Source organism: Brassica napus, chromosome A9, assembly GCF_020379485.1.
Source record: "Brassica napus cultivar Da-Ae chromosome A9, Da-Ae, whole genome shotgun sequence".
In the NCBI taxonomy this organism is placed as follows: domain Eukaryota; kingdom Viridiplantae; phylum Streptophyta; class Magnoliopsida; order Brassicales; family Brassicaceae; genus Brassica; species Brassica napus.
In genome coordinates this window covers 42,749,312-42,762,253 of record NC_063442.1, presented here as the reverse complement: position 1 = coordinate 42,762,253, position 12,942 = coordinate 42,749,312, and the positions used below count along the sequence as shown (strand labels likewise).

The 12,942-nt window shown below is 37.4% G+C and overlaps 2 protein-coding genes across 4 annotated transcripts; both read right to left on the bottom strand.

Annotated features, from left to right (window-relative positions):
- Positions 1–206: 206 nt before the first annotated feature.
- Positions 207–4,002, bottom strand: LOC106420197 (phosphatidylinositol 4-phosphate 5-kinase 7). Of its 2 annotated transcripts, none has more exons than XM_013861045.3 (10): positions 3,837–4,002; positions 3,558–3,646; positions 2,392–3,465; positions 2,093–2,260; positions 1,735–1,900; positions 1,540–1,650; positions 1,272–1,459; positions 1,015–1,169; positions 782–947; positions 207–699 (listed from the first exon to the last, which is right to left on the bottom strand). In XM_013861045.3, the coding sequence occupies exons 2-10, from the start codon at positions 3,566–3,568 to the stop codon at positions 420–422; spliced, it is 2,319 nt and encodes a 772-aa protein (XP_013716499.2). In that variant the 5' UTR covers positions 3,569–3,646; positions 3,837–4,002; the 3' UTR covers positions 207–419. The 2 variants fall into 2 exon arrangements, with proteins under 2 accessions (XP_013716499.2, XP_013716500.2); XM_013861046.3 differs by having other exon boundaries at positions 3,558–3,655; positions 3,837–3,998.
- Positions 4,003–5,367: 1,365 nt separating this feature from the next.
- Positions 5,368–12,893, bottom strand: LOC106420196 (ATP-dependent DNA helicase Q-like 4A). Of its 2 annotated transcripts, none has more exons than XM_048741832.1 (26): positions 12,612–12,893; positions 12,290–12,368; positions 12,036–12,206; positions 11,596–11,653; positions 10,994–11,410; positions 10,601–10,774; positions 10,378–10,508; positions 9,779–10,145; positions 9,567–9,698; positions 9,329–9,415; positions 9,094–9,221; positions 8,721–8,841; positions 8,473–8,624; positions 8,275–8,410; positions 8,059–8,182; positions 7,919–7,989; positions 7,769–7,837; positions 7,558–7,680; positions 7,318–7,476; positions 7,142–7,222; positions 6,899–7,060; positions 6,712–6,767; positions 6,468–6,564; positions 6,276–6,370; positions 6,107–6,184; positions 5,368–6,010 (listed from the first exon to the last, which is right to left on the bottom strand). In XM_048741832.1, exons 2-26 carry the CDS (start codon positions 12,310–12,312, stop codon positions 5,701–5,703), a joined length of 3,522 nt encoding a protein of 1,173 aa, XP_048597789.1. In that variant the 5' UTR covers positions 12,313–12,368; positions 12,612–12,893; the 3' UTR covers positions 5,368–5,700. The 2 variants fall into 2 exon arrangements, with proteins under 2 accessions (XP_048597789.1, XP_048597788.1); XM_048741831.1 differs by having other exon boundaries at positions 12,683–12,892.
- Between the last annotated feature and the right edge of the window lie 49 nt (positions 12,894–12,942).

Here is a 12,942-nt window from a genome sequence, read left to right as displayed (position 1 = left end):
TTCGAAAGTTTATTCCATGTCTAGTCATATTCTTTAATGAATCACTCTACTTTAACATTTTAATTTAGTTCTCTTTTAACATTTAAATTATTTTGTTGTGGTAGTATGCATCTTCTTCCTCTCAAAGATTTTTATGATTATTATTGGTGCTTCTTTTGGAGCTTAAACTTTTTTTCTGCCTTTATTTATATATATATATATATATATATAGTTTCTAAATAATTTAGTTTCCTAGATGTTGTAAAATGTTAATAGAAGCAACATGGTTAAGCACGTTGATGTTACAACAAATTTGCTCATAACAAAATAACAAAACACATGCACTGTGAGGTTTTTTAATGTCAATGTACAACAAGGATGTATCAAAGCATTGATAGAAACCTAGATGATCTAATAAGATAAATGATTTTGTTGATATTCTAGGTTTCTTCTGGAAACACTTTATGTAGAAAATCGACAAACCGTTTTGAGTAAACCTTAGGTTCTGTCACAGATATTGTCATGGGATCATACCGCAAAGACTTGCATTTATGCTCCACTTTCTTCTTTGCGTTATATTCCTGTAGAATATCTATGATTCCCATGTATACAACCACATCGTATACTTCAAAGAGCTCAATTGTCGCCGACTCTTCCTTGTCCTCATCAAGCTTGTGATGAGCTTGAGCTGGCATGTTCACTCCTAACTGTACCCGAAGCCTAAAAAACCAATATATACAATGCCACTATTAAGCTATAAGCACATGTCAAATGAAGAAAGCAAGAACATAGATGAAGTAACCTTGCAGTTCCAGGAAGAATAAGATCAACTTCTTGCTCTCCGACTGAAAATGCTCTGAGTGTACTTCCTCTGATGTGAGGACCCGGAGCAGTGTTAACGGAATTGGGTTCATGAGTCACTAGTAACAATCCTTTTGGAGGTATGGAGAGTTCTTGAGCCATACCAACTGCGCATAATAATATGAGTAAGCTCATGCAACCATAAAAAACTTCTTCATGAAACACTATACCTACCGTCTACAGAAGAAACACTCTCTTGATCTGACATTACGTTAGGAGGCTCTAGGGTGTCATTAAGCTGCCCCGGAGCTCTGAAGTGTACTCCTAGTAATAGACTGTAGTCAATGATGTGGAGAGATTCCAAGAACGCGCAGTCTAAGTAAATTTGCCTGCCAAAACCAAAACAAGGAGGTTACCACAAACAGCTAGAAAAATTTCAACATGAAAAAACAAAAAAAACACAGCTGTTTTGTCATTGTATAGCAGCTCACTTGAAGAGGGCCTCTCTTAGCAGCTTGTCCATATGAAACTCATAAGCTAGATCAAGATCTTTCAATGTAGTCTTTTCTTGGATTTTAGTCTTTTCAGTGATTCTCCCTTGTGTTGATCCTTTAAGATCATATCGACGATGGATCTTCAACTCTGTGCAGAACATATTTCCCATGACCACAAAGCGTACCTATCAAAACACCAGAAAGCTCATGCTAAGGTGTAAGACAATAGAAACTAAGCTATGATAGAGACCAGAGTAATCATTACCTTCTTCCCCAACTTGAGTTTTATTCTGTGAACTCCAAAAAATTTGGTTATAAGTGTGTTTTCATGGTCACCTACATGTCGATAGTACTTAGGCAACATTTTGAGCAGGACCTAAAAAGCAAAACAGCTGAATGAATTAGCATCTGTATTATTGAAAATTTAGAATGTTACCACCACAAGCTATATAGTTCAGACCTCCAGCTCTGATTTTTTTAATGTTTTGATCACAAATCTGTCATCATGAGAAAGGTAGAAGATACTGCCACTTTTCCCAGGGGAACAAATCTCTGTCAGGCCATCATCACCACATATAGACATCATGTAGTCTGCAGGATCTAACTTGAACATTGCCCTCAAATTCCTGAAACATTTCATTGAAACAAAACAGAACACAGAATATCAATTTAAGAAAGATAGACCAAGAGGGACAACAGAACAGAGATATAAGGCAGTGCTAAGAAGTTCATAAACTAGTAGTATACATATTGATAGCCTTTTTACTCTGATTCAAAACTTCTTTGCTATCTTATCTGCCTGAAGGAAACTGTGTTACCTGAAAACCATAGGACAATAGTCTTTCCAAGAAAAGTCTATAGATTTGTGCGGAGGAGTAAAATTGGAGCCGTCTCTAGGGAAGTACACCATTGTTCTGGCCTTCTTACCAAAGTCTGAAGCACGTACTTCTCGCCTAGGCACTGGTGTAATTTTCCCAACAGTGTACCTGTAAACTTCCAATGATTGTTGTCTTAGAGAAAGTACTAATTACTATAATGCAGTCTTAGTGGATACATAAAGCCATCATAATAGATATGTAAACAGCTTTGTATGTTTTTAGCCTATAATGTAGTTTACCTGATACCAAGTTGGAGATTTAGCATAAGATAATAGTTATGTTCCCCTTTAAGAAAGGTCATGAAATTCCTAGACTTGACTTGTTTAGGAAGATTTGGAGGTCTAATCTTGTGTGACCTATCAACAGAACTTGTAATAGTTTCTCTAATCAAAACTCCTTGCATGTACTCCCTTTCATAAACCACACGGTTCTTATCTTGTCCCTCTCTCTGTCCTGAGCCAGAAGACCGTGCAGACTTAGATGATGGTCCATGACATGTGAAGTCACTTGGAGGAGGCTCAGATACCCTCAAATTTTCATCTCTAAACCTCTCTGACAATGTTTTAGACGCTCCACTAACCGAAGTTTTCACGGAAAGACTTGGCGTCACAGTACTCAAACTCCTTAGCTCCTCCACATTTATTGATGAGCTACGAGAAAGCACAAACTTTCCAGTGTCATCGTGTTGAAGAGAGCGGCACCATTTCTTGAGAGATGGATGTTTACTTCCAGCAGGATAAAACACTCCTTTACCATCTTTGAGTCCATGGGACCAGGCTCCATAGTATAAACATCCATCAACATACTTATAAACACCAGAGCCATGTCTAAACCCATTTGACCAAAACCCGTCGAAAAGATCACCATTAGCCCATCTCATGACTCCCCTCCCACACATTTTACCGTTCTTCCAGTTACCTATGTACCTGTTCCCATTGGTCCAAGAATAGCTACCATGCCCTTCTTGTAACCCTTCTTTCCATGAACCATCATAAAGATCTGAGTTACAATACTCTTTCCTCCCAAGACCGTGTCTTACATTCATCCTCCACGCTCCACTGTAAACAGATCCATCAGGTGAAGTCATGGTGCCAATACCATGAAGGTATCCACCAGAGAAATCTCCTTCATACTTAGCTCCAGATGGCCACACAAGCTTCCCTTTACCAGAGATTTTTCCTTCATACCAGTCTCCTTGGTAGATAGTTCCATCTGACCATTCATACTTTCCCTTTCCATGAGGAAGTGATCCTTTAAGCTCACCAGAATATAAATCACCATTTGAAAATTCTCTTTCTCCAGGCCTGAGGATGCTACACAATGGTATAATACTTTTTAACAAGCTAGAAAATGAAGAAAGATGTCTCAAATGTACGAATTGATTTTGTTTAAAACCAAAACACACCTTGTATCCATCTTGGCTAGCTTTTTAGTAATCGTAGAACAATTTTTGGTGCCTCACAAATGATGTTCTTGAGCACATGGTCTACTTTTCTGCATAAGCTAAGAAGTTCAAATATCACAAACTGAAAACAGAGAACTAATATTCGATTAATTAATACACAAAAATCATTATCATGAGCTCGAATCTCAGAACATGACTCTTACAAGTAACTATTTAATAGATTTTGTGTTTAGAAAATCAAACTCAACAAAACCGATATCGGATTAGCAGCATACTCACCTAGAGGAATGAAAATATGAAGAATCTAAGAAGAAAGAAGAAGAAGAAATGACATAAGAGTCTGAGGTTTGAGAAGCTTTTCTTCCTGAGAATTGGTTCTTTTTGTTTTGTAAAATATTTAGAATGTTGTCCCATGCACCAAGTTCCATTCAAACCAGCTTTCCTTTTTTTTTTTTTAAACGAATTTATGCGACATGTGTTTTTCTTTCTTTTCTCATTATTTTATTTTATTTTATTAATCTATTGACTGGTTCATAAATGGGCACATATTTTAAGAAAAATACAGATTTGTTTTTTATAAAGAGTACGTAGTAAAATAGTAACGAGATAATCTAACTAATGATTTAAGCCGGATCGATAATTAGTTGTGATAATCTTATGTTATCTCGTATACAAAATGTCGAACTGTCAAATCATCCAGGAGTGTCGAATCCAAAATCCAACTTTATTTTATTTCAACGTTCGATGATTAATATTCCCATATAATTCCAGTTCCAGCTATTATTATTATCCAATAACGTATTTCTCATAATAATAATTGAAGGGAAAAATACTAGCCCATGTTTTTTTTTTGTAACTAATACTAGCCCATGTTACCCTATAACGTTTTCAAGAAAACATAATTCTGTTGATTTTATCACATGTCTATGGTATTTGTATGAAGAATATCATCTAGCCCTCCATGCTTGAACAAGTTTTATATTTTTATTCCATCTTTAAAATGTGAGATTTTAACGTTCATCTGACTAATAATACTCGCAGACCTTTCGACCGAATAATAGCTTTATTCCCACGATATAAAGCATTTAAGCTCAGCCGACTGTTTTTTAAATGTTCGAATAGAATATATATGAGCAATAATTATATTTAAGGATATAATATTAGATCAGCCAATGTGAGACAAAAAGAAAAAGTTCAACCGATGACCAAAAAGATGGCAAAAGCCAAAAAAAGGGTAGGTTCGACCAATGTTTGATCATATTTACGAGTTCGAAGTTCTACGTTGAGATTTATGATTACCAACATCAAAGTACTTTTATATGTAAATAGATAGATTTAAAGTAATTTATAAAAGTTGAACTCTCCTAGCGGTTTGTATTTTCTAAATAATTACAAAAACTTGAAGAAAGAGACAAGTCACTACTGTTTATATACTCCTTCAAAGGGAAAGACAACAGAAGAAGCCCAATTAAATCACATAAAATCTGTATAAATAAAGAAACTCGAAAAAGATATTGAACCGCCCAGGATCAGATTTAGTTATCTATCGATACAAAAGCCCGACCATATAAACAATTTTCTTTTGTCCGCTGAGGGTTTGTAATGAACTGAATTTAGTTATGGACGATGTTGACGTCAGAGACTAGAAAAGATATGAACAAAGAGGAACGATCTTGTGACAGCACAACAGAAGAAGACAAACAATGATAGTACCTTTAAATTTATTTATTTCATTTCTTATTTTACTAAACATGGACCCATGCATTGCTTGCTAAAGTCTCTTACATTGCGAACGAACAACAAGTATTCGAATAGACTAAGAAGTTGATTAAAATATTAAAAAGTAGTGGAGTGGGTGTCACGCAAGGTATGAAGAGAAGGGAAGTGGGGCTGTGCAGTTCCTTGTCGGTCTCCTGCCGTACAGTTCGTTGCAAAGTATCTTATTTAGGTAATACCTCTAATCGTTTCTTTGTGAAAAAAAACTATTCCTTAAAAAAACGTTTTATGAAAAAAATGTCAATTCTACTATTCATGTAATAATGTACTTTACATCGAGGTACACCACCAAGTAGACTATAGAGGTTTACAAAAAAAAATACAGCAAAACTTTTATACAATTTAACATTTCACAATGGTTACAACTTCACCAAGGTAACACTCTTCCCTCAGGACGGAACTCCGACCCATCTTCGTCTTCAAAATCAAAATCTAGCTTCTCTACGACCATACCAATCTCATTGCTTTTGTTCCTCGCTGTTTTCTTGCAGGACTGGATTGACATCTCTGCGAAATCATCATCATCATCGGCTACATTCGGACTTGTATTCTCATCTCTTCTCCTCTTCCCTGTATCTGGACTAATCATGGAGTCTTTGTTACTTGTTCCATAGTACTCGTTCACTGTTGACTCTATTGTTTCTAACAAACGGTCACCGTACTTGGTTACTTTGGCCCTGAAAGATGCACACCATCATCAAACTCTTTATTCATTTGCCTTGTGATGATGATAACGAGGCGAATACAGGTTTTGAAAGCTAAAAGTAACTTACTTCCCAAGGCCATTTATCTCTAAGAGTTCCTCTTTGGTTCTTGGAATTTTCTTGCTTATCTGCTGAAGCGTTGCATTGCTGCCACCACAAACAAAAGGTATGTGTCATATTAACCATGATCAGGTAAAGAATTTGGAATATAATGGAAAATGAGAAGCGGAATGGTTACCCAAATATATGATATGCCATGACACCGTCAGGGGCTTCTTTGACAAGAAGCGTACGAAGCTTCCTCAAGGCTGTGTACATGATGGCGGAGAGATTCTAAAGAAGAAAAACATCAACAAACCAACTTCTCAACAATTCAATGTGGTACGTTATCTGGACAAGGAAAGGGAGATTAAACTACAAAGTGATATACCAAATCTTCTGGAGGAGTATCTGCTGATGTTACCGGAGCTTTTGCAGGGGTTGGCGCCGGTTTAGTCGTTTTTAATACTTTTACAGAAGAAGGGAATCTGAAACAGAATATACAAGTGTTTGCTAAAGTTATCTTTAACATGTCACGTAACATATTAAACATATAACTAAATGCAATGATTTGCTTGAACCTAGTTCATGTGAACCTTAAAAAAGAAAGATATATCTCAAGTACAAAGCCAAACCTCATCATTATAGTCTGGCTTCCAGAAAAGAGTGAGGCAGCCTTTGAGTTATTCACCTAGATACAGATTGGTAAATACACATTAGCTGTGTAACAGCTTCAAGATATATGTTCTATGCATACACACAGACAACCAGGGTTCCATATCGCTTACTAGCCAAGAGGAAAATATTAAAAATCAAGTGTACCTTGAGCAGCGATGACACGGATCCGTACATATCACTTTTCCTAACATCTTCCACAAGAATGTCCTCTGTTACGAGATAGTGCAGGATACGAGAGACTTCAATTTTCGATAACTGTTTTCCAGCTCCATGGAACTGCAACGTCTCATGTCTGTGTTTCTTGACCTACATACAGATATTAGTACATGGATATAAGATATCTCCTAAAGCTTGAAAGACATGCGGATTATTTTTATTTGTGCATACCATTTGGTTTAAGGAACCTCTGTAGACTTCAAGAATATGAGACGAAGAAAACCTTTCTCCTGTTTGCTTCACCAGATCAACCTGTGCAAGGCACAGAATATAGTAACCCGCGATCAATAACAACACATCCACCAAATGAGATATACAACATGATAACCAATTAAAGAATCCTATACCAATTGCCTTGTAATTAAGGTGACATCTTTGTCAATCAAACTCTGGCTACTGCAACAATTATCACACGTATTTTTGCAGTTTGTGGAGTCAAACTTTTCCCCAAAATGAACTAGTTGTAGGAAACGTCGGCAGTCCACCTCATTTTCACAGTATCTAAGCTGAAGCAATAAATATTGGAGAAATATCTCAGCAAGTATAACTTCGAAAAAGCAAATAATAGGAATCTTCACGTTAAGTACCATGCGATTAAGGTTTTCACTGTTCGTTTCAAGTAACCTCGCTGAACTTGCTACACGATTATAACCGCCTGCCATGGGGCTTTGGTCAACTCCTCCTTGGCTAATCATATGCTTAACTCGTATCTAAAATAAATATTGTGGATCAGAAACATGACCAAGACCAGAAAGATGAACGATAAAAAATCATTATGTTAGTATACATGCAACTTACATAGTCACCATAACCGTAATACAAAACACAAGATGCCCGCTGGCCATCCCTGCCAGCACGACCGCATTCCTTGGGTTCGTAAAAACATAGCTCACGTCAGTATCTAGGAGAAATAACAGTATCTAGCTCCGTGTGCAACAAGCTACATACCTGATGATAGCCTTCAACAGACTTCGGGAGCGAGTGATGAATAACAAAGCGCACATCAGGCTTGTTGATTCCTGTATTGTACAATGTTAATGGGCAACAGAATCTCATCAATTAAAACAAACATTAGCAAAAACCAGTACCCATTCCAAAGGCAACAGTAGCACATATTATATTGATTTCGTCCTTGCTCCATTGTTTCTGTACTAAGGCACGTTGAGTAGGCTCTATATTGCCATGGTAGAATGCTGCTTTATGACCAAACTCCTGAAATGGTATCCATTTCTACGTTTAAACAATCAATGATATTTTGTAGTACGCACAAGACATGATAAAGCTTCAATATACAAATGACCAACCTTCAACTTTTCAGCAACTTTCTCGCAGTCCATTCTTGAAAGACAATATATGATTCCACATTCATCAAAATGGTTTTCCCTGATGAATTTGTCAATATCTTCTAGACACCTTTTGGTCTTGGGAACAACGGAATACCTGCAAATTTCTAGGTAAGCAGCATTTTGGAATATATGCATATATGGTTAGTTTTACTTTACCATAGATTTGGGCGATTAAAACTTTGCCGGAACACAACACAGTTAACAAGGCCAAGGGCTTGTACAACGTCTTCTTTCACACTGGCTGTTGCGGTAGCTGTTAAAGCTAAGACGGGAATGTTTGGAAACTTCTGCTTCAGAATACCAAGACTCTGCATGTTCCACAACATTCTTGGTGGGTTAAAGGGAAGATTCTGTTTCTCGAAAAGGTGAGAGAAGTGCCTTGATTGAAACTTTTATGGCCTAACCTGGTAGTCTGGTCGAAAGTCATGCCCCCATTGGCTTACACAATGAGCTTCATCAATAACAAATCGAGCAAGCAAACCTCGGGAGTTTAAGCTATCTAGATGCCTCAAAAGAGAATCGCTTCTGTAGTCAAGAAATAAATATTTCTTAGCTACGTGTTACCAGTAATATCAATCAGTGAGGCGAACCTTGCACTACTTGTCCATATGTTAATAACCAATCTAGAATTATAAGAAACCTATGGTAGAACTGCATAAATCATAGGCCACGATATATCCTACCCGCGGCTAGTAAGTAGTAAAAGAGGAATACAGAACATATATTAAAAGAAAAGAAGAGAACGAGAGTATTTATAAAAATAAAATAACAACTTACTGTGCCACTTTTTCGGGTGTGACATATAGTAATTTGTACTTTGAGTGCTCGTAACTAAGCTCCTGAAAGATCTTCAGTTGTTCAGCCCATTCCATGCCGGCACTTAGGGAAGCAGCGGGTATATTGGCCTGTAAGTTGTAACCATGATTCAGAAATAAAAAAATCCTCTTATAAGAATAATTATCAATGAAGCAGAAGATACAGTAGAATCTCTGGGGGTTGCTGAAGTATTCACCTGCAATAGGTTCATTATCTGGTCTTGAATAAGTGACACAAGTGGAGAAATGACTAATGTTATTCCTTGACAGATCAGAGCGGGGAGCTGCAAAAGAAAGATGTTAGAAAACAGTTTGGAGAACACAACCTGAAACTTTTATCGCTTTTGAATATGATATATTCGATATCCCAGTGAAAAACAAGAAATAGGTTGAAGAATTAAAAGCGACATTGAAAAGTATTGCAAGTATAATGACCTGATATGTCAAACTCTTTCCTCCTCCAGTTGGCATCAAAACAAAAACATCAGAGCCACTCATCGTTGCATTGATGATTTCTCTCTGGTTAGGTCGAAACGAGTGATTTCCAAACACCTTTTTGTTACTGACCTGAACGTTGCAAGGAAACATATGAGCACATGGATGTAACTATGTAAGTGAACAAAGAAAATAGAAACTCAGAAAATCACCTCTAGTTTTTTCGTCCAAGAAAATTCACGACTGCTCCACTTTTTGTCACTTGAACCTTCGGTGTACGTCACGTCGATAATCCTCGGAACATATTGCTCCCTCTCTACAGGAGCAGATGAAAGACCATACCTATCTACAGAAAATGAAGAATCTCTTGGCATGTTCCAGCTACCAGATGCATAACCGCCTTGCTCACTAAACTGTGCTCGAGAATCAGTTTGTGGATCATCCATATTTCGATTTGTTGCTTTAGGTGTTTCATACTGGAAAGAAGGAGTAGCTGTAGATGACAAAAATTTAGAGGTTTCCCTTTCTTTATCTCGGATATGGTTCTCGAGCTGCTGAATTTGCTTCTTCAGCTGTAACCTAGCAAAAGTACAAATTGTGATACATTAGAACTGACGAAAAAGTCAAGGCATACTCACAGTTGTGACACCCTTAATACTCGGACTCAAGAAATGGATTTATTGTCCATTATTTCTTTAGCCCTGATCTCTTTTTGCTCTATTATTCCTAATAGATTTTGCAGGGTAGTATACCAAAAGGGAGCAAATTTAACAGCCAAGAAAATGGAAACAAAATTGATTTGGATATAGACCTCTCTTGACGAAGCTCTTGAATACGATCAGGACTCAGATCAGTATCATCGTCAAGGAGTTCATTTGATATCGCAATCAACGCGTTCTTCATTTGTTCCAAATGGGTTGACGCTTCAGGACAAAGCCCTAGCTGAGAAGATACCAACATGAAACAAAATGAGAAAACCAATAGGTTTCAAAATTTAAGAGACATTAAAAGAGAGAGAAAAGGATTAGTCCTACCTTTATTCCATGACTACAGTTGCAACATAGTTCATGAGGCAGACAACACTCCTCTTCTCTACTGGAAGCACTTCTATCCACAGGTGGAGTTCTCAATGGAAAACTCGATACAGATGGTTGTGGGGTACTTGTTGATTGGTAGTGTTGCATCAAAATTTGGTCGACATCAATATTCTGCATCACAACGTGTTAACATGCTTGAGTTGACATATTTTCACCACAAAGCCAAGCATCTATGAAAAGACTTCTTCCCAGATCCGAACTGGGTAACAGTTAAAACTATACGGTAAGCTATACGTAGTTTGATCTTTACTGTCATCGAAACATGCTACAATACAGATACTACACATACGAGACTGAAAAAACTAGGTGCTACTTTAACTGGTAACATACCTGAAGTATGTCATCATCATCAATCTCATCAAGACATGCTTCTCCAGATTCCAACTGCTCCGCTGGGAATGCAGAATTCCTGAATGGTTTCTCCACACCATTCGAATGCGTGCAACTGGTCTCTGGTTCTCTGACCTCAGCATTTACCCGTGAAAACTTTTCAGCAGCTATTTTATCATCACCAGGGATAGAGGAAGGAAAGCTGTGAGAGTATCTTCCAGTTCCTGGTACACCCATTTGACTTTGATTTTGTCGATTGTTTGAATACAAAGAACCACCAGTGCTAGATGTCACTTTCACAGTGGATCGCTCTCTTGCAGAATATGAGCCATTGGTGCCACTATCATCAACCGGGGGAGTGATTCCAGGTCTTAGGTAGGTCGTATTTACTGAGAGACTTGAAAGAGCACGCCAAGCCTGCCAACATAAGATACCAGTAAGTAGCATATATCTACATTTCATGAAAACAAGTCTATCAAAAAGGGGAAGCTCAATCAGAAACTAGGGAAATTAACTACAATGAGATAAACTATATACTCAAAGATATGGACAGAGAAAAAAATTATATAATTACCACCACAATTTGTCTTCTACAGTATTACCTTGGCAATTTGCGGGTGCGCCAAAGTATGCGCATTGACACTGGGAAACACAATCGACCTAGACAGAGAGAGAACAAAGCTTTATTAAAATACTTATGAATCCCTTAGTTGCAAATAGAGCAATGAAGAAGACTAAGAAAACCTCACAAGATTCTCCATCACTAACATATTCTTACAAGAGACATCATATGAAAATATTGAGCTATCACACACAATCTTATCAGGGGTAGTTTGGAACTATGAGAGTCAACCTATACTACTAAAAATAAGAAAACAAAACACGCATTGGTACAACAATCCCTATAGGATGCTGGAAAATCGAGATATCACAATATGGTGGAAAGCTATCAGGCCAAAGTAAAAGACAACCACGGAACAACGACGGCATACACAAGGAGATGAGTGTTGTCGAAAGAATGAAGTACATATAGACATAATACCTTGCAACCATATCTCTGCATCTACCGGGCTTCTGACTTTCTAGAGCGTAAAGGAAATTGGAGCTCAGATGCTTAGTGACCGAAGATGGACTTCCATCGAACACCTTTACATGTTCTGACCAATTAGTTTGAGGAGCTTTAGGTTTCTGAACTTCAGAGAGACTCATCATACTGCAATTCAACAATGAGAAACTGCCTCAAAATCATGGAACAACAAAATAGAGAGAGAGTACATGGGAAAAAATCAAACTTGCCTCATTTGATTTGAACTAATCATAGATTTTCAAGACCGCTGAAGAGGTTACAGTAACTTTCTCTTCCCTTGACACCTCACTTGATGAAACACACAAAAAAAAAAGATAATCAACAAGTGCTGAGAGAATTGAACACTATCACCGACTATAATACTCAAAAATCGAATGTCATTTGCAGAAATCTATCAAATTTCAGTTGAGAATCACATCACAAGAACATGTCGAAACGAGGATCGACCATGTGCATGGCTCCGGAGAATTCTCTTTGCTAACACAAAACGAAACCCTAATCGGAAACTAAACAGAAAGTCATCACATTTACCGAAGAAACGCATCGATGTGACAAAGCAAACCATAGAAACGACTGAGAAAGGAGAGCTGAGGGAATAATACATTTTAGAACGAACGGAGTCTTTTGCTTCTAACACCGGCGAGGCGAAGTAGTGGATGATAATAAAAGGATCGCCACCGACTGAGCTAAACGCCGTTAAGGATTTCGCGGTTTCCCTAATGGCGGGATTGCTTCTCTCACTCTCTCCTCTTCTCGCTTATTCGCAAACGCTAATTCTTGTACTGTTTTGAATTTTTTTAACTTTTTTTTCATTTTCTTCCAACATTTAATATAGCTGTTAATTAATTATAATTATGTATTT